The 21,556-nt window shown below is 37.4% G+C and overlaps 1 protein-coding gene across 1 annotated transcript in view; it reads left to right on the top strand.

Annotated features, from left to right (window-relative positions):
* Nucleotides 1–21,538, top strand: part of LOC136267022 (hemicentin-1-like) — a 64,195-nt gene extending 42,657 nt beyond the window's left edge. Inside the window, exons 10-19 of the mRNA XM_066062076.1 lie at nucleotides 15,766–16,050; nucleotides 16,102–16,353; nucleotides 16,415–16,702; nucleotides 16,748–16,854; nucleotides 16,939–17,134; nucleotides 17,186–17,321; nucleotides 17,375–17,654; nucleotides 17,703–17,736; nucleotides 21,026–21,197; nucleotides 21,252–21,538. Of these exons, the coding sequence (XP_065918148.1) occupies nucleotides 15,766–16,050; nucleotides 16,102–16,353; nucleotides 16,415–16,702; nucleotides 16,748–16,854; nucleotides 16,939–17,134; nucleotides 17,186–17,321; nucleotides 17,375–17,654; nucleotides 17,703–17,736; nucleotides 21,026–21,197; nucleotides 21,252–21,423 (1,922 nt within the window). The 3' untranslated portion in view covers nucleotides 21,424–21,538. The remainder of the gene's footprint in view (nucleotides 1–15,765; nucleotides 16,051–16,101; nucleotides 16,354–16,414; nucleotides 16,703–16,747; nucleotides 16,855–16,938; nucleotides 17,135–17,185; nucleotides 17,322–17,374; nucleotides 17,655–17,702; nucleotides 17,737–21,025; nucleotides 21,198–21,251) is intronic.
* Nucleotides 21,539–21,556: the final 18 nt, after the last annotated feature.

The following is a 21,556-nucleotide window of genomic DNA, read 5'->3' as shown; positions in this document are numbered from 1 at the left end:
CAAACAACCAATACTAGCGAGCTAGAAAAAAGGCCAAAGGTGTGAAAGCATGGCAAATTTATAAGGATTCCATGCGCATGTGTGCACGTGCTTCGTTTCCTTTCTATTTAACAACCAACTAGCTGTAACTGTAGGAAACAAGGCCTTACACCATTGATATGTGAGACAGAGCCTTCTGAAATATAATACAGCATAAAATGTAACAAAACACTTACAAGTGGTCGGATATAGAATTTTTAAAAATTGCCAAAAGTCAATTTTAGCCTGACTGCCTGACTGACCATAGTCGCAAGGCTAGAGCCTGAACGAAGCTACACAGGCCACCATTTTATGCCACAATAACAAACTCACCAGTGGGATGTGCCTTTTTGGGGTTCCAAGGAGTGTAGGCCCTCTGCGCATTGTCTTTTCTTTTATCTCTAATCAGGCTGCTTGTCTTCTTCTTCATCCAGTGAAACCATATCGGGGCGTTAATGTTCCGTATCAACACTTTATTTCAGTAGCATATTTAGACGCCACAGAATTATTTCAGAGCTGGCTTTTGAAGCACTTCAGTCCTGGTGCTACTATAAGAGGTATGGTACTAGCCAGATATCTGCAATTTAACAATTGGGATCCCATTCGCAATTTATTTGGCAGCGCCATACAAAAGGGTGGGTGCCGCCAGACTAGTTCACGATAGGTTTGCAACCACACCCATCTAGGTTGACTAATTGCTATAGAGTATGTAGACCACACCTCTTCACAATCTAGCTATTTACTTAACAGAAAACAAGACCTTATATTGGTGTAGCTAGCTACACACCCCTTGTCTGACTCTAGATACTCTAATAGAACAGTCATGCATTTATGATATTTTAATAGAACAGTCACAAGTCTAGCTGAGCTACAACAAAAAACTAAACAAACTAGTATTGTCATTGAAGTAGAAATCTATGCAATAAAAAGTAATGAAACAAGAGATGAATGATGGTATTGCAGCATAGCTCGGTGAGAAAGTCCCTAATTTGGTATTGAATAAAATAATTGTTATAGCTAATGTGCCAAAATAAAAGTACCACCAAGCTATGCTGTAATACAATCATTCATCTCTTGTTTTATTACCTTTTATTGCATAGATCCCTACTTCGTTTTTTTTTTAATTGACATTTTTTTTAATTTCAGAGTAATGTTTTACTGATGGTGCATTTCTTTTGTGGTAATGCATCTGACTCCGCCCAATAATTAGTCTTTATGGGCATGTGATATCACTTGGCAGAAGACAGGATGAATTACTATTGTCCCCACACTGGACAGTGTGAATTATGGAGTGTCACAGGAGTTAGCTACTTCAGTAGTTCTTCAACTTGAGTGTGATGAACAAGAGCTCCATTGTTGTAATAGCCAAGAAGTTGTATATGTAGTAAATGTAGCATGCAGTATAGCAATAAGCTGCACAAACAGCAGTGTAGGTTTCCAGCTAGTCTGCTAGATTCATGCATTCATGCTTGTTATAGTTTGCCTAAGGGCACGTTTTATGTATGCATGCTATAACTGTAGGCCAGGATGTGCTGATTTGCATAATTTATGTGAACGTTGGGGGATTATCCTCCACCAAGCTCAAGAGACCCCACTCTTGAAAAATCCTGGATTGGCCTCTGCCAGTCTGTAGTTATTACTTATCTACAGACATAATGAAGACAGAATTGTAGTGCACTATTGTAGTACTCTAATAGAATGCACATTTTAAAGGACTTTAGTGAGGTGAACTACTGTGATAGCAGTAGCTCAGTGGTTAAGGATTTAGGTGTTCAGTGTGGAGATCCCTGCTTTGAGCTCTGGTAACCAGGTGCATTCCCACAGCTAGCCAAAGGCTGGCTGTGGGCGCACACCTGGTTTGCTGAAATTTGTAAAGATGCCTATCTATCTATATATCTATCTATTATATCTATCTTTGTACATGATCAAATCATTGTAGTGGCAAAAGCAGTCAAATGAAGCCTGTATCAAATATCAGCATAGGTAAGCTTTGCACTGAGGCAGTGACTTTTCACTGGTAGAAATACAGGTGTAGTGACTTTCTACGAACTTTGTGAACCATCTTCGCATTGGGCTATTAAGGTATTTATTACTACTAAAAAATACCTTAGCAGACCTCTTAGATAAAGCATATGTCTTAACTTAAAATGCATACATGGACAAAATGAAGAATGGCCTTATTTGTTCAAAAAATGCTTCCTTAGCATGCAACATAATTAGAGAATTATGAGATAATTTGCAAGGCATCATTATCAACACTGAGATCAGTGATCAGGGAAAATATACTGTGACTGTGTCAAGTGATGGAAATGTGGCCTCTGAGAATATTCAACTCACAGTACACAACCCTCGATTGCCTGTTGGTTAGAAGACAGAAAGTTTTGTCTCTGAGTGTTTATTGTATTGTTGTAGATAATTCTGAACTTAGCACAATTCAAGTAGAAGATTTTGCTGAACATGTCATCTTAATGAAAGATGAAGGAAATGCTGTAATTTCTGAGGAATTTGAATCGATAGTTGTTGATGCCCCCTTTACTCAACATGCTGGAAAAATAATTTGTAACAAGCCTAAGAATCGATATAAGAATATTTTACCCTGTGAGTCTATCTGCTCAAAATTACAATAACCTCATTAATTGTGACTGGATTTTGGAAAATCAGCCTTAAAAAATGTCACATTTTACAACTGGAATATTTATAATTAATACACTCAGCTTTACAATGATTAGATCTGTAGTCAGTACCCTGAATTACCAAATATTCAGTGAAATATTTTACAGGTGCATAAGTGCTTTACTGGTGACACATATAAGTGTAGATTTCTATGTATTTCACATATGACATCAATACTGATTTTCCAAAATCATGCAGGTCACTAATTCTGTATAATTGCATTATTACAAAACAAGACCCTATCATACAGTACTACAGTACAGTAGTACTGTATAGTAGGGATCGGGCTTTCTTGCCATTTAAAATCACCCAAAAAAATAGCCTCAGCTTTAATCCTTTCACAACAGCTTGGTGGGATTGGTTAGGCATAACCAAGCCCTTTAATTCCTTCAGAATGACCCCAAATCTTTCCAACTAGTTTCTATGAAATTTTAAAAGTTTCCTATTTTACTAAATTTTCTACTAACTAACTAACTGATTCCTTCAGCCAAGTACAACTCAGCAATGGATAAGGCCATGGGCTTGATTTTTTCACTGTTTGACATTGCTTCATCCTGTGAAGTTCCTTTTTGCTAACTGCAGTATGTACAATACACAAATCATGGACTTACTTTCGGCCTTCTTTGTGTTATTTCTTTTTGCTGACATTGTTACAAAGTGCCAATTCATGGTATCACAATACAACTTTCCTGTGGCAATGGTATTTGCTATTATGCTTATTGCCCATGTTTTCCGTAGTGATTGCAGAGACACTTCTCACACTGTTCTTCATTCATGTTGCTGTGTAATGGACGGAACATTGTTGAAGATGAAGTGTAGTGGTCACTACATTTTTCATTGTTGGGATGTGCGTTCAGGTACAAAATTAATTTTATGGCATGCATGGCACCATTCTTTCTTTTGATGCAGTATGCATGGTTTATTAGTCATAAATATGTTATTAAAAAGTAAACAAACAAGTAGATGAAAAAATTAGAAATTATTAGTTATCAGTTGGGATCAAAAAATAGAAAGCAATGAAATCAGGGAATAACAAAAAAGTAGTGAAACAAGAGAGGTTGCCTGTACCTGAATGTACATTTAATCCCTAATTCAGTCATGGTTTATAGAATGAAGTATAGGGATTAAATGTTCACTAGTATATCTGCAGGTATGTATAGACAACCTCTCTTGTTTCACAACTTTTTTTGCTATTCTACTATTTTATTCTTTGATTCCTAATTTTCCTTATCAAACAGTATGGTAATACTGTATAAGTAGGAATCCCCCCAGAAATGACGTGCTCCACCAAAATATCGCCTTTTAAAAACCAGTTTAGAAACTTCTTACATGACGAAAATCACTTTTACAGAATAATATTAATCCATCTAACGTCAAATGTAGCATTAAAAACAACAAAACACTTACAAGTGGCCGGATATAAAATTTTTTAAAATTTCCCAAAACTCCAATTTTAGTCTCACTGCCTCACTCACTGCCTGACCATAGTCACAAGCCTAGAGCCCAAACAAAGCAGCGCACGGTCACCATTTTATGCCACAACAACAAACTCACCAGTGGGATGTGCCTTTTGGGGTTCCAAGGAGTGTACACCCTGTGCGCCTTGTCTTTTCTTTATCTTCAATCAAGCTACTTGTCTTCTTCATCCAACGAAACCATATTGAGGCATTAATTTTCCATATCAACACTTCTTTAAGCTACATGTATAATCAGGCATAAAAGACACCACAAAATTATTTAAGGCGCTTAAACTACACTACTGTACAGAGGTACTAGTACTCCATGATAGGTCACAACATCATGCCCGTTCTTTATTCTATGAATTATCAATCTATTGGTTGAGACCACAACGACCATGCCCCTTATGCTAGCTGTATTTGTGACCACACACCTTCAAGTTGGTAGGCTGATTCAAGATACTCTAGTCTAATACTATGAATCGATCGAAACCACGATGACCACACCCCTTTTGAGGAGCAAGCACACATCTTCGCAGGCTGACTCAAGATACTCTAATACAGCAGTCACCCTAATAGAACAGTCACGTGGTTATAGCTAGCTGTATGCTTTATCAAAAAACTTTAAAAACTAGTATTAAAAATGAAATCCAAGCAATAAACAAGAAATGAACAATGGTAGCTATTACAGTATAGAGCAGTGGGAAATCCCTACTTCGGCATGGTATAACAATTATTTTGTGTTCAGTGCCAAAGTAGGGATTTCCCACTGAGCTATACTGTAATAGCTACCATTGTTCATCTCTTGTTTCACTACTTTTTATTACTCTGATTCCTACTTCCTTTTTAAAATTTTTAATATATAAATATTATTACATTGTTGATCAATTCCAACTATGCAACTAGCTGCATGGCTCCTGGTTTTTAGAAGTGGTACATCATCTTGTATTGACATTTTTGTTCACTTTTTACTACATGTACATACATGAATGTGCATATCAAACAGTACTGTTTAAGTAGGGATTTCCCGAAAATGATGCACACCACCTAAAATGCCACCTTTAAAAATCATCCTAAAGACATCTTATGCCACACAAATCACCTTTACAGAATAATATTAGTCCATCTAACATGAAATACAGCATTAAAAACAAGAAAATACTTACAGGTGACTGGATATAGAATTTTTAAAAACCTTCAAAACCTGAAATTTCGTCTCACTCACTCACTGACCACAGTCGCAAGCCTAGAGCCCAAACAAAGCAATACACGGTCACCTTTTTACGTCACAACAAAATCACCAGTGGGATGTGCCTTTTAGGGTTCCGACGAGTGTACGTCCTGTGTGCCTTGTCTTTCCTTTTTTCTTCACTCAGGTTGGTTGTCTTCTTCAAGCATCGAAGCCATACCGAGGCATTAATTGTCCATATCAACACTTTTCTATAGACACCACAAAATTATTTCAGAAAGCACTTATGCTGCTGAAAGAATAGGACACTTATAATTTCAAGTGTTGCACATGAAATCTATGGTGAAACATTAAGGCTGCTAAGTTGTCACTTTGACTTTTGCCGATGCCCGGACTGCATTCAACAAAGACATTTGTTACTTAATAGACAGACTGATACTCGACGGCTTGTTCCTGTGAGTACACTAACTCAACCAGACGGTGAGATCAGCGAGTGATTGGATAGTTGAGACTCAAGTGGAAATTGTATTACTTCATCCTGCTAGTCGAGACTAAGCTCCAGACAACTGAAAAGGCCTGTTCATTCAAACAACTTCCAGCCCAAGTGGATAGAATGTGGATCATCTTACTGAGACAGGTCATAGATCTGAGCACCACTGCTACTACGATCAAAGGTAAGCTATGCACACTACTACGGGCCTATGTGCTTCCAATTTTGGCATAGTACATACTTTAATAAGCTGTATAGGAACTTAATAGCTAGCTCACAAGTTACACTGTAACTACCTGTACTACAACAAAAAACTAAACAAACTAGTATTTTTTAAAATTGTTAATTTAAAAATGAAGTAGGGTATCTATGCAATAAAAGTAGTGAAACAAGAGATGAATGATGGTATTACAGCATAGCTCGATGGGAAAGTCCCTACCTTGGCACATTAACTATAATTTTGCTCAATGCCAAAGTAGGGACTTTCCCACCGAGCTATGCTGTAATACCATCATTCATCTCTTGTTTTACTACTTTTTATTGCACAGATCCCTATTTCATTTTTAAATAAACATTTTTAAAAAATACTAGTGTATACACGAATATATAACTCTTAATAGGGATCGGAAATGGCATCATGTCCTATATACAATTGATGTTACCTGGTTAGATATGAGAGCATTTCATATACCACTTTGTAAAGCACAAAAAGATCAGTGAATATTTCTTCATACTGTGAGTCTGGTAGTGCATATATGTAATGGTTGTAACGCTGTAGGGGGTGCATTGCCTGATATGTACGCACGATGCCCGAGGGCGAGTGCGTACATATCAGGTAATGCACGACTTACAGTGTTGCAACTAATATGTTACACTTCAAAGTAGCTTTTTAAGCTGTTGAAGGTGCTTTTTAAAGTAGTTCTAACCCTTTCAAGTTACTTTTACAGTAGTTTTAAGCTGCTAAATTCACTTTTAAGTTAAATGCCTTTGATGTGGTTGAGGGTGCCTTTAATGTGGTTTGGAATTTGTCCAGGATCCTCTGTGGTGGTTGAATATATCGTTATGGTTACTATATCAAAGCTTCACATTAGCTCTTACTATAACACCAGTACTTACTATGTAAGGTTTTCAAAATGTATAAGTTATAGTTATATCCCGGTACGAGGGTGATATCATTGTTATTACACGAGTCCGAGGCGGAGCCGAGGACGAGTGTAATAACAATGATATCATCCGAGTATACGGGATATAACTGTTTTATATCCCAGTGCGCGGGAGTGCGCAGAAGTTTACGGATAGTAAATTAAGTTCCGGTTTGAGTTCCTGTCACTGTGCTCAAGATTTCGTCCGAATTGTGTGGAGATTCTACTTCGTAGCTACAAGAGAGACCTTACATACTGCCTACAAACTGTAGCGAAGGGCGGTGTTACGAAGCAGTGGTTCCAGGTACGATTCGCCTTCGTCAGAAATTGGTATGGTGGTGTCGCGTGGTGTGCAAGAGAAAAATAAAGACCAACAAGTGGCTACCATAATCCGAGATAGAACGATGAAGCTAGAGGAAGTTAGTTCTTCACCATAGTGGCCATTGGGAGTGATTGCTGGAGCGAAAATCATCACGGACTATTCTTGACATTTGTTAAACTATCACGGTATTGGTAACTTGTAGTGTTATTGTGTAAAGGATTAACAGTTTTCTTGTAAGATTTAGGTAGTTTTAAGTGCTGTATTGGTGTGTTTTGTATCAATATTTCCTTATTTGGCTCTTTGTTCCATTGGTAAACAATGCCATTCGCGGTTATTATGATGTCACGAAAGAGACTGAGTGGCTCCGCAACAGGGTGATACGTTAGTTATCACTGGGTGATAACTAATATATCGTACAGTAGCAGCGCCGCTCTGTCTAGCTGTATGGTAGTTATAACCCAGCGTGGCGCTTTGATACTCCCACGCACTGGGGTTTAAGAAACCTTATCACCATGAGACAGTTTTGATTGTGGGATTCGGTTGGTCTCAATTGAGAGCCACAGGAGGGCTCAATTGTAGGCCACAGGAGATCACTGAAGCCCACAATGTAAAGTGGATGTTGCTCATATAGGTTTCATATACATTTTACTACAGTATTCAATAGTAAGAAGCATTAAAGCTGTACAGTTTGTGGAATGCAGTAATGAGTTGTCAGCACACTTTGCAGTGCGACATCTAGATGTTGCACTGCTAAGTGTGCCACATCACATTTGTAGCATAAAGAATTCCTTTGATCTGAGGTGTGAAAGTGTTACATTGTGTGATATGAAAGCTTTACAACTGGTTTTTGTGGCTTTACAGAGAACTTGTATTATGTTGTTTTTTTATATCAAGGCACACTTCTGTATCTGTAGCCTACTGTATATACACATATTCTAGTTAGTATCAAAAATACTTAAAATATTGTAGGTCATTAGAACTGAACAGAAGGGTTTATAAACCACACCTCTAGTTTAGTGCTACACCTTTGTTCAGTATTGTTATACAGTTGTGTCTCTATTCTTGTTTCTCTGAAAAGTTCTAAACTATTCTTGCAAACTCATCAAGATTAGTATGTAACAGAAATATTACAGAACGACTTTTCGTTCAAAATTTGGTTATTTCTGACAACATTTCCAATCCCTATTAGAGTAGTACATCTGATGCAGCTTATGAAAAGTACAATATATGTGTAGCTTATCTTACATGCATGCATATTTGTATGTACTGTACATACATACCTGCTCTAGTTACATTACTAGAACTACTACAGGTCCATTTGGTTGGCAAAAGTAATACTGTCCTTGATCTTCTAGTCTTATGGTTGGATAAAAAAAAACAAAAAAGCATAACCAATGATATGTATTGAACCAGTTTCTCCATGTCAATATGTACTTCTATTTGGGAACAACCTGTGCATATGTAGAACACGAACTCATCTTCACTTCTGTTCTGAAATCATAGTGAACCTTGAGGAAGGAAAGCTCTAATGTATGTAACAACCCAACTGCTACATACTGCATACCAGTCTTAGAATTATAATGCAGATAACATAGTATAATTGTACTTGAGCTACATTGACATGATAAATATAGCTACTATCAATGCAGGCAGCTATTCTAACTAACTATCAGCATGGCATTAACTATCAGATTTAAAATGAATACGTAGCTAGCTGCAACTGTACTAGCTAGGTATATTGTATCTGTATACCTTGAAACATTGTTCATCAGCTAAAACAAAAACACTGACAGTTATCAGCAACCGCACATGCCATTCAAAAATAATCATCCTTGTGTCATTGGTGGCTCCAGGATTTTTGTGACTGGTTCCTGATCAGGAGCAGCATAGCTAGAGTTTTGGTGAAGACCACAAAAAGGTAACTGTCTGCTTGAAATAACTGCCTTCTACTAACTATATATTAATGTCACTGATAAAGTACATAAAATCCTTATTTATAGCTACGTAGCTTGCAACACTGCTGCTCTAATACTGTGACTGCTTTATTAGGGTGATTGACTGCTCTATTAGGGTATCTCAATCTGAATGTCTTGTGCCTTTGCAAATAATACAACATATATTTTTAATTGCTTGAATACACTTGACTGGTTTCTGTAAACCTCACAGATCCCCCTGGAGCCACCCCTGTATGTAGTAGCAGCAGCAGTAGTAGTAGTAATAGAAGTAGTTTTCCCAAACTACACTGAAAAACTGTTTAATAATCTCCAGAAAGCAACTCTCCTAGGAATGTATTTCCATTTTGAGATCAATTAACATTGGTTATACTTAGATTTTTTTTGTATTACCAATATTAGTCTGTAAAATTGTACATGTGGTTCTTTATGAATGAAAATTCGTAGTAGCAGTAGTAGTAGAAGCAGCAGCAGCAGCAGCAGCAGCGGCAGTATATGGATGGCATAAAACTATTTGCAAAGTCTGATGTGCATCTTGAAAGATTGCTACATGTGGTGTATATGTTTTCCAGTAATGTTTGCCTCACCTTTGGGCTTGATAAGTGTGCTAAATCCTCTGTGACTAGAGGTAAGATTGTTCCATCTGATGACATTCCCCTGTCTGATGACTGTTCTAACATGTGTTGGGTGTTGGTGAGACGTACAAGCATTTGGGCTTCCACGAGGCAGGGGGACTGGATTGTGCTAAGAATAAGGACTTGCTTATTAATTCATATAACCACCGATTGAAGCTTGTCTGGAACTCGCTCCTCAGCTGGCCTCGAAAGACCAGAGCAACTAACTCATTTTGTGTGCTCCTTTTGTCCTATGGCTTTAGCATTGTTCCATGGACCAAGTCAGAGATTGCACAATTTGATGTCAGCACTAGGAAGATTTTGACAGCTACTAACAACCATCATCCTCGTAGTGCTGTTGAACGTGTGTATCTGCCTCGTTCTGCTGGAGGAATTGTATTGATTAACATTGAGAATTTGTACAGTAGAAAGTTGGTTTTACTTGTTCACCATCTCTGTACTTCATCTGACCCCTTGGTTTCCTTGTGTTATGAACTTGATTTGGAGTTACCAAAGAGATGTGCTATAGTGGCTAGGGCCAAGGATTACTGTGCTTTGATTTCTGTATCAACTGAATTCCAAAGCACAATTTTTTCATCACTGAAGCCTTCAATCTGTGACCATCAATTCAGTCAACTAATGTCTACTCTTAGTACCAAGTCTCTACATGGCTGGTATTATTCTCTTTTAAATGACAGCTCAATTGATAAGCACAGAAGTATGTGTTGGCTGAAAATTCATCTTCATTCAGAAACAGAATCCACCATATTGGCCATTCAGGACCAGGTTATTGCTATAGTATACCGGCATAGCCCCCAAAATTGGCAATATTGTGCACTTTTTCATAAAACCATGAAACTTTCCACATAAATAGTATTCCTCATGACATGTAATTTTAGATATAGTGCCATCACTGAGTTGTCCTTTGGTGACTTTTACGGCCATATTTGTACAGAAAATTAATCATTTTTGTCTTTAACTCCCTGAGGCAGTAATTAACTTGTTACAACATAGTACCAAACAAAAGATCTTGCTGATAGAAACAACTTGGTTTTCATTTGAAGTCAATACGTGATTTCATTACAAAGTTATGGTCATTTTTACTAGCTGCAAACCCTCGAGGTGTGAATTACCTGTGGGCAGATAATTATGCATAAATTTATCAAATTTTGCAGCTGATAAAAATTCTTATAACTTAAGAATGAAATCACCTATTAACTCCAAATAGAAACCAAGTTTTTTCTATCAGCAAGATATTTTGTTTGGTACCATGTTGTAACATTTTAATTACTGCCTCAGGGAGTTAAAGACAAAAATGATCAATTTTCTGTACAAAAATGGCCGTAAAAGTCACCAAAGGTCAAATCAGCGATGGCACTATATCTAAAAATACATGTATTGAGGAGTACTATTTATGTGGAAAGTTTCATGGCTTTATGAAAAAGTGCACAATTTTTTGGTTGTGCCGCTATACTACTACAAGGGTTATTGAGGCAAAGATCATGAGGAGGCATGTATCATCATTAATGTGTCGATTGTGTGGGGAGTTTGAAGAAACTATTGTTCACTTGATGGCAGCCTGTCCTTCCCTAGCTGCATCTGAATATTTGTATCGTCATAACGTGGTTGCTGGGGTCATACACTGGCTAGCTCCTGGCTAACACACAAACCACCTCCTGTGGTTGGGCTGTAACACACACACCACCTCCACTAGTAAAGATCTTGTAGGACTTTAGTTTACACTCTGCCAGCAACTACCCTAACAACCATCCTGATATTGTTTTATTTGACTATTCAGCAAGAAAAATACAGTTTATTGAAATATCATGCCCTGCAGATGTTAATGTGCCATCTAAAGAACACGAGAAGCTACACAAATACAAGCCACATGATTATGTTCTTATTTCTGTACAAATGTATGTACATGTGAATCTTTTGAAGAAAACGTAGTAGTAGTAGTAGTAGTAGTAGTAGCAGCAGCAGCAGCAGCAGCAGCAGCAGCAGCAGCAGTAGTAAACTAGCTAGCTCAAGCTTGGTGAGCTACTGGTACTGAGCTTTCTTTAATCCAAGGTGCAGAGGTAAGTAGTCTTATATGAACAGTAGCAATGTCTGCACAGAAGATCTACCTCAAGTCGCCAGGTGAATTACATATGCCATGTGGTACTGCTGTTTTATGCTTTTTGCTAGAATCTTCATGTGATGTTCATAGTTTAACCACAGAGTGGTGCGACACTAAGTATAGCTGCTCACACAGCAGAAAATGTCAAGAAGGTTTTTGTTGTTTGTATCAATGCTTCTGGGGATGTTCAATTTATGTTTAGCCTCCAAGTGTAGTGAGAGAGTGAAAGTACTCATACTTGGCGATGAAATATCGTGACTATATCTTGTGAAAGTCCTTCTGCTGTAAAGTGGAACCTCAGAGGTTACCCAGATCAATGCATCGGTAGTGTGCAAACAGTCTGGTCATTAATCTAAATAACACCAGTTGTGGCAACTATTGCTGCAAGAATGTGTATGACAATTCCACTGTGAAAGATGCGTTGGTGCTACCAAATGGTGAGTTTTGCCACATGACTCTAGATAGTGACTGTTCTATTAAAGTATCTCTACGCAACAATTTTACAGTTTTAGCTTTGTAGCTCTGTAGCTGTTCTTAGTTTTTCAAACCATAAAACAGCACTACTGTGATGGCTATCCTATGTATACATCAAATTTCAAGTTATTCCCATACACAATTTACCCTGTAGCTTTGACAAAAGTTTGATCTTTTTTATGTTAGTAAACATTTATAGCACCGTTAATATTATATTTAGTAAGTGAATTCACCTCTTTAGACCACAGCAAGGTGAAATACTTGAATTTCATTGGCTATTTTCAGGTATAGATCCCTTGTTTATGTCTCAATAGATCTTTGTCTCTGGAACAATGCAATTACGCACCTGTAACATTGGCAATGTATGGGCGTTAAACTGGATAGTAAGTTTTGTTACAAGTTATAAAGAAGTGTAGTGGGCTTGTTTCTACAGTGAATGTTACTTACATTCCCTGTGTCACCACTCGCCAGCAGCTGTGAAAATACAACGAGCAGCAGTGAAGGTACAACAACGAGCAATGGTCTAAATTAGGACTGAGCAATATTTTGAAATCATCGATACTGCGATATTTTGTTAGTAACTATTGTGATACCATGCCTGTACATTATTTTCATCTAAAAATCCGTTTGTTATGCAGTACTAGGCTAAGAATCCTTGTAAGTCATAACCTGGTTACCCCTGCAGAGAGGTGTGAACACCATAACATAACCTCAAAGCATGTGTTACAATAATTGTTACTGTAAACAAGGATGATAGTGGCTAGTTTGATACTACTTTAAAGACTTCCTGCAGGAATACTGAACAATACACTATGTAGCACCAGCTATGACTGACATATTTGTAAGTATCGTTAACTATTCAGTATCGTGAATAGTGGCTTTAGCATTGATCGTGATACTAAAATGGCAGTATTGCACACCCCTGGTCTAAATTAGTTAGACATCAAAACATAGGGTTCCACAAAATTTAGAAACCCTCAGGTCCTGTAGTAGCACTCTTGCTCCACTCATACACCACAACACAGGGCCTTTCGGGTTACTAAATTCTGTAGAACCCTGTGTTTCGATTTATATATACACTATTTGTCTGTACCAAATTTGAAGACAATTGAAATACGCATTTGCATTTTATATTATTGCAATTTTGGCCACTCAGATCTTGCAAATGGCTGGTGTGAATTCAATCAAATTTGTTGTGTGACCTACTCTGTGTAGTAGACAGCTATACTGTAAAATAGTGTGCTTTGTTTGGAGAAGGGACCATAGAACTATGCATGCATGAAAATCATATTTTCTATTTGTCAATATACACATGGTGTGGTGGGCCAGCTTTCTTGGCCGCATGACACACTACTGTGTCACGATGTGCCTATACAGTTATAGCAATAATAATGTTGCTGATTGCTGCAGTCCGCTGCTCTAGATGGGTCCTAGTAATGGGTATTATGTAAATGTGTTACGTGTAGCTCTTCATTTCTAGCTTCCCTTGAAGAGGCCATTTGTGTATATTTGCTGTGCAAGCTTTGTTTCCATCTCTCTAATGATTCAGAGTAGACAATTATTTGTCAAACTGGCTGGGGGTTCTTTGTAATTGGCCAAACCCTGTAGATCTTTTAATGAAAATTACCATTTACAATTTCCATCACATCTTCCTTATCTTTAAACAGTTTTCATCTTTTGATTGTTCTATATTTCAATAACAGCATTCTCTCAAGCAGAAGTCGATCTTTCTAACAGTTTTCTTCATTTTTATCACCAATGTTCAGCTTTCCCTACAACGTGTGAGTAAGAAAGGTGCCCCCCTGGCTATCCACCCTGCCATTAGACTGGAATACCATGGATTTGTCCTTCATGAAAGAGGAAGATTTATGCAGTTCAAAAGTACTTTGATGCATTTGTTTACCTCAGAATCTTCCTGCCAACTGTACTTGCGGTAGATCTAAAAATATTTCCCATGCCCTGAGCTGCCTGAATGGAACCTTTCCTACACATGACAACAATCGAATCGGTGTATGAGTTTTGTAATGATATGTCCATAATGCTGAGCCTTTGCAATATATGGCCTTCCTCCTGTCTCCTTTTGCAAAGTTATGAGCTGGTTTCATTATTGTCTTGGCTTTTCCCTACTGCACTCTACCATCATCTCCAGCAGGAGTTGCTGTTTCACATCTGGTCATCCCTTGTAAGGTCATGTTCCAACCTCAGTTGGCATAGCACGGGGGAAGAAATGTCTTGGGCTGTCTAAGCCTTAAGTGTTTCTCTTATTCTTGTTTATGGATTATTCTGTAGGTCTTGTTTTGCAGCTTTGTAGGACCTAGGTTAAACCGTCTTCATAGAACATCTTGGCTTAGGGTATAAGTATGATGGATGGGAAGGCCATTAGGACCAGTTTCTCCTCGCAATGTAAATATTTTTAGTTACTTTGTATGGTAGTTTAGCCAAGCATGGCTAGCACTACTGGCAAGAGTTATTACAATTATTTTAATGTTGTATGGCCTAAGAGAGCCTTTTTCACGTACTGCAGGAGATGCTATATGCATTTACATATTATAGACTTACCTGTATTCCTATTCTAATGCAAAGAGGTTGGTTCATAGTGCCAAACAAGCATGTTAGGCTAGACCTTTAAGTACTAGCAAATTAAGTTGCTGTTTCCTTATCATTAACTATGGCGAACAACACCTATGCAATGAATCTGGTCCATTAGCTGCAGGAGGCATGGCATGAGAATTCTGTGTCACTCTTCTGTGATAGACCATCTACAAAGTCAATGATACAATTCCCACTCCACTAGATATGTGTATATGTGACTGGGTCTGGAAAAACTGGTCTTATTTCCCATGACAGCAGATTTGATTTTTCACCAATAACACAAAGTTACTATCGTGCTTTTCTCAAGCACAGTGGCAATCTGTATGAGTGGTCTTGGGCCCTAATGGAGCTCTGGCCATCCTGGGGATGGCTGTATGAGGCTGTATGTGGCTGTACAGCTCCATGGTGTTGATAAGCACCTATGCTGTAAATGTTCCTTCTCTTTAGCCAGTTTTGAGACCTGAGTGGCCAATTTCTATGCAAAATATATTATGTTTAACTTACCTGATATGTACATATCTTTAGCCTTGTTCTACCAAATATACGACTGGGAGTTTTTAGTAGTTCTACTACTGTACCGTAATTCACTCTCTGCAAAAGATCAATAGAGCAGTCATTCACGTATATAAAAATTCACAATGTATTATGAATTTTTAAAAAAAATGAATTATGGTATTATATTAAATTATTTGTACAATGGTTTTTTTTATTGCACTACTCCAGCTGGACTACCTGTGTTTTGGAGACATCCACAAAATCAATATGTTAATAATGCTACTGATGTACTGTTTGAATGTTTTGCTAATGCCAGTAATGCTACATTGCGTATAACTTGGGAAAAGAACACAATACCATACACTTCAATTGTTACACAAGATACACACAGTAATGGAGTGAATAGTAGTTTAACACTGAACAGAGCTACAGTAGCTGATAGTGGCAAGTATCGGTGTAGAGCAAATAATATTGATGGAGAAAGTACTACATCTAGTGAAGCAGAGTTGATAAGTTAGTCATGTTACTTCTAAGCATAAAATCATTGCACTACTTTGCTTGCAGTTCTCCCACAAATCCTCACCAACCCTGATGATGATACTGTATTCATTGGCCAGTCAACACAGCTCACTTGTAATGCACTAGGTACTGACATAGTCTACCAGTGGATGAAGGATGGTGTAGTAGTGTCTGGTGCTAACTCAAACATGTTGAGGATTACCAACATAGAGGAATCAGATGAGGGAGTGTACAAGTGTGTGGCTAGTAATAAAGGTGGTCAGGTTGAGTCTAATCCAGCAACTATTACCATATATGGTGAGTGCATGTATATGTTAATAACACTTTGTATGCTGTCCACTTTATCACACACAATTAGGTCCACCCATAGTACAGGAACTACCACAACAAGTTCATGTAGTGTTGGGTGAAGAATTTCAGATTACATGTACTGCTACGAATGATCAGGATGCTCCAACTAACTTGATGTTCTCTTGGAGGTCACCAAGAAAAGTTGAATTTAATGAAACAACAACTTCTGAGGATAATAGTCGTACAGCATCGTCCACTCTTCATATTAGTAGTGTCACTGTTAGTGGACGATATAGGTGTAGTGTAAGGAATGGTGATGGAAGTACAGTTACTACAATGAGGCTAATAGTTGAAGGTTTGTAAGCTATTCATCATTATACTGTCCACTAGATCATTACAGCACCATCATCACCTCCTGTATCATTTATCGTCCATGTAAATGTTAGTTCACTTGAGCTAACATGGAACAGACCTCATAGTCCTCATGGTGAAATTGACTATTACACTGTAAGTTTCAGCTATATAGCTTTCATGTTTATTATGTTTAGAAAGCAAATAATACTCATAAGGTCTTATACTTCATTAATGTAGGTATATTTAAATAGCAGTGACCAACCAGTACAAGTAGTCAATGTTTCCAACTTCACTGGTAACTACACTCTTGACAACCTTAGACCATACACAGAGTACAGTGTATATGTGACAGCAGTCAGGTTGATAGGGACTACTGGTAGATCACTGGAGGGGGAGAAGAGTGATACAATTTCTACAAGAACATTAGCTGGAGGTAGTCCCAACCAGTTTAGTAATCCATTGATTTTATGACATTATTTTGTAGCACCAATCATCATGCCAGTAGTAAACACAAAACAACCAGAGCTAATAATTAATATGGACAGTACAAATGTCAATAGTGCAAGGTCATTATTCACAGTTTACATGCCATCCATTAGTGTACAAAATGGTCCATTTAGGTATGTAGTACTAAATATATACAATCATCAACATTATTTGTTCAATATTGCAGCCATCTCTACATTATTGTAGTCACTAGAGAATGTGTGGTTACAACCTTCAACAGTATCATGAACACTGAATTGTTAGAAGAGTCCGCTAGAACATGTCCATTACTCTATGTAGCTGCTGTGGTTAATTCCAGTCAGTATGTACCTGGTTATAGGATGGGCTACATCCTGGGAGCTGGTGATAACACTACTGATCCTGATGGTCTTGTGTTTTATAACAGAGAAGTTCAAGGAAACTACTGGTATTTCATTCGAGTGTTTTCAGTTGACAGCTCATCAGAGGTACTGCACATGTTGTGTACTGCTTACGCTATTTTATGTAAAATTTAGAATGAAATTTCCACTGCAACTGGAATACAGCAAAGTAAGTAACTGTTGTACATGCAACTGCAGTACACTTCTATAATACTGTGTATATTGTTGTGTGGTCAACAAAGTATGATCATCATATAGTATGGCCAAACACTAGGCCAAATTGTGTACCAATGGAAGCCAGGTAACACTGCCATTGGATGTAATACTTAAACAAAGTACTGAATTTAAACCCCCTCTTTTCAGAAACCTAGGAAAACATTGGTTCCGAAACTCCCTCTTAAATTTGGTCTTGTGGACTTGCAGCAAGAACATAGTTTGGCAGCACAAATGTACAAAAAATGGGAGTAGGGCAGGGAAATATAGCTACAGAGTTAAAAAAATCCATAAAGGTGGGATATGGTAGAAAATGTGTACTATTATTTCACTGCCATGGAAATTATAAAGATTGAGATACTCTAATAGAGCAGTCAGAGATATTCTAATAGAGCAGCCAAAACTGCTTTAAAAGATTATAGAGCAGTCGCATAAAACGATTTGTAAATTGGTCTGTCCTATAGTCTTTCCAGATATCCAAATTTGATAACTTGTAACTTCACATGTCTTTAAATAATGTGCATGAAACTTTACCTCACTGTTTTGCTATGTAACAGGTATGACCTGACAGTTTCAAGATACTACCTTATTCACAAAGCAATCGTTAAGTTTTGCCAACTGGAAAGGCTATAAGTGCAGGTTATAGAGACCTAGCACAAGATCTTTGTGGATTTTAAAAACAGAGACAAAGTTGAGGTTTTTAAAAGACTTCAGATCTGAGGATATGGTTTCTAACCGACTTAAACATTTTATATAGGCATATAAGTGGGGTTATTGTAGGATTGGATTATATGTCATATTAAAAGCATCACACAATCTTAACATGAGTGTGGAAGACAGAACATACCTTTGTCAAAGAGCTGAAGAGCAATCAAAACAAGCACCAATGAGGTGGCTGCTACTAATATCAAGGAAAATTTTGCTTAACACACATCTGTTTTCTAAAGTGTTTTAAGCATGTTTTGTAAATTGTAGAGGGACTTACTATATACCTAGATGAGTAAGCTCTTTGCTGAATGTTTATTGTATTATTAAAATGTGGGTGTGGTCTGTATGTGAAATGAGACTAGTCTGTTGTACCATAAAATACAACAACTTGTGACAACTTGTTGTCTCGTAATCACTCAAGTCAAGCCAACTGTTACATTAATGAACCTGTTCTTCACACTGCTGTGATGCCATGGCACATGCATTGGCAGCAACTGGTAGGCTTGTGCCAATTATGCCGGCATAATAGGACGATTTTCAAGAATTTTAATTAAAATGCGCAATGCACACACCAAAAATACTGCACAACATGAACATACTGCACCTTATTACTGCATTTCATATAAAAAACCTTGCAGTGTTATTATTTTTACTATTTCTTGACTGATTATTCACACTTTATGGTAACAAGATCGAGATACTCTAATAGAACAGTCACTTACTATAATACAGCAGTCAGGAAATGAGGATATACTCTAATAAAACAGTCAACTCTCGAGCATAATCTTGATTTTGAGAACATAATTTTGGGCATAATAGGCTGGATTTTTGAGCACTGCTCAAAATCATAATAGGCAATTTTCAAAGCATAATTGGCTCAAGCCTAGCAACTGGTAAGTTTTCTTGTTGAGATGATTATCTTCACTAGCGTCTGTCTTCAGGACAGTATATATATGTATCATGTCTTTTTAGCATCACTTATTTTTGGTGTATATAGAGTGCAGAATTTTATTCTGCAGTCATGATTTGCCATCTATACAACTATTTCACTAAGAAAAGAACATCCATGCATTGAATTGTGTACAGTATTAATCTTAAACACTGGGATATTCTTATAAACTTGCAAACTACACAAAATTAATTTATGATAATGCAAATAGACATTAAAGTGACTGTTCAGCATTTGTTACAAAATACATCAGCTATAATTTTCACTAAAGGGCCAGGAATTATGTTCAAATATATCACTTTAGCGTGGGCGTTCAAAGGCGCCGCTCTGTGTTTAACTCGCATATTGCCCGGGCAATATCATGGGAAAGCGGTTTGCCAATGACTTTGATGCCCAGCCAGTTCAAAGAAACGATACGCTTTGACTCGCTATATTAGAGCTTTGCATTGTGGGACTCGATTTTGTAGTGGTTGCTAAACTGAATATATTCTCTAAGATGAACTAATTGGTTGTTAGCAAAGGATAATGAAGGCACAAAATAATTGTTTGGGCGATCGTGGATGCGTATTTCTACCCACCACGTATTTCTACCCACCGTGTATCAGCTTTTGAACAGACCACAGAACAGAAAAACTACTACTGCTACGCTGAAATAGGTTAGTAACTTACAGTCCTAAGTACTTAACTTAATACAACAACTTACTTACTGTCCCAATAGTGAAGTTAGTTGGCTTAACTTAGTACAAAAATTATAACAACATAAACTCAATCCCACAATCACAAGTTTTCTAACATAGCGTGTTGAAGGATAGTTTAATGATGTTTTAACGTACGGACAGCGTTTTGATGTCTATTAGCCCACGCTTTTAAAACCACGATCGATTTTCAGATGCTACTGTATAAAACAAACGGGATGAGTTCTCGTTAGTTCTTTCACCTATTAGGTGAGTGCGCCCCAAGTGATATATATCACTTATACCACGGCTGCTTGGGATTTTGCTGACATATACACCCGCAGCCCTTGGGTCTGTGGCCCTCGGGCTTTGGGTATATATATCAGCAAAATCCCTCGCAGCCGTGGTATAACTATTAAATAATCTGAGCATAATGATGAGATATATAAAAGAATTGAGCATTTAAGAGTACAGTATTATGCAATTTCTGCAAGTTGATATCAAAATACTCTGGTAAAGCAATCACCTACTCTAATAGAACAATAAGCAAAATAATTCTTTTCTCTATTGCAGCACTGATATATTTTGCCTACTTTCCATCTAATTGAATGGCATATTGCTGCTTCAAAATCTTATTGACAATATGTTAGCAAATGCCAAGACATACTGTAACTTTGAGAATAATGCATACATTCTGGGAATAATAAATGCATGTCAACTTTTAGGAATATAATGATATATATGTTTATAGAGTGACCTAATCTTCACACAAACTGGTTGTCATGTATATGGCACGTGTACTATTGTATTTGCACTATGTTTATTAAAGTTTCCTTCTTTAAATAACTTGGAAATTTGTACTGCTTGCACTTTGTATCTTCAACTATCTACTTCATTTTGTGTTGTACACACAGTCCAGCCTCAGAATGAAAAAAGCAGCAACAGTGAAAGCAGCAATGACTCTAATGTAGTAGGCATTGCCATTTTGGTTGTGCTGCTGGTCATCGCCATCATATGCAATACTGTCCAAGCTGTTCTGTATTACAAACTGAAGAAAAAGAAACTGAAATCTGAAATAGTAACCAAGTGAGTAATGTCACATCTACTACTAATACATACATGTGCTGCTTGTTACTATAGTAATATTAGACAAGCTATTCAACGAGAGTACAAATCTGATGAAGCAGCTTATGAAATTGTGGAAAAATCCAGTGATGTGGAGATGGACAAGAACCCTGCATATGCAGTCCAGGAAGAAACTTCAATGAATGACCAATATGTAAATGTCCCTACTAGCAAGGTAAAGCAGTGACTACAGTAGATGATCGAGTGGTGTAGGTAGCTAATTTTCTTATATGCCATTTACTTATTAACAACTCATAGCATCCTGTGTTGTGTTGCAGTAGTAATGAACTTTTTTTTTCTCACATTTGTGTGTTATTTTG

This window comes from Dysidea avara, chromosome 9 (assembly GCF_963678975.1).
Source record: "Dysidea avara chromosome 9, odDysAvar1.4, whole genome shotgun sequence".
NCBI lineage: Eukaryota > Metazoa > Porifera > Demospongiae > Dictyoceratida > Dysideidae > Dysidea > Dysidea avara.
Note: the sequence above shows the minus strand (reverse complement) of the source record. Positions and strands in the feature narration are given on the sequence as shown.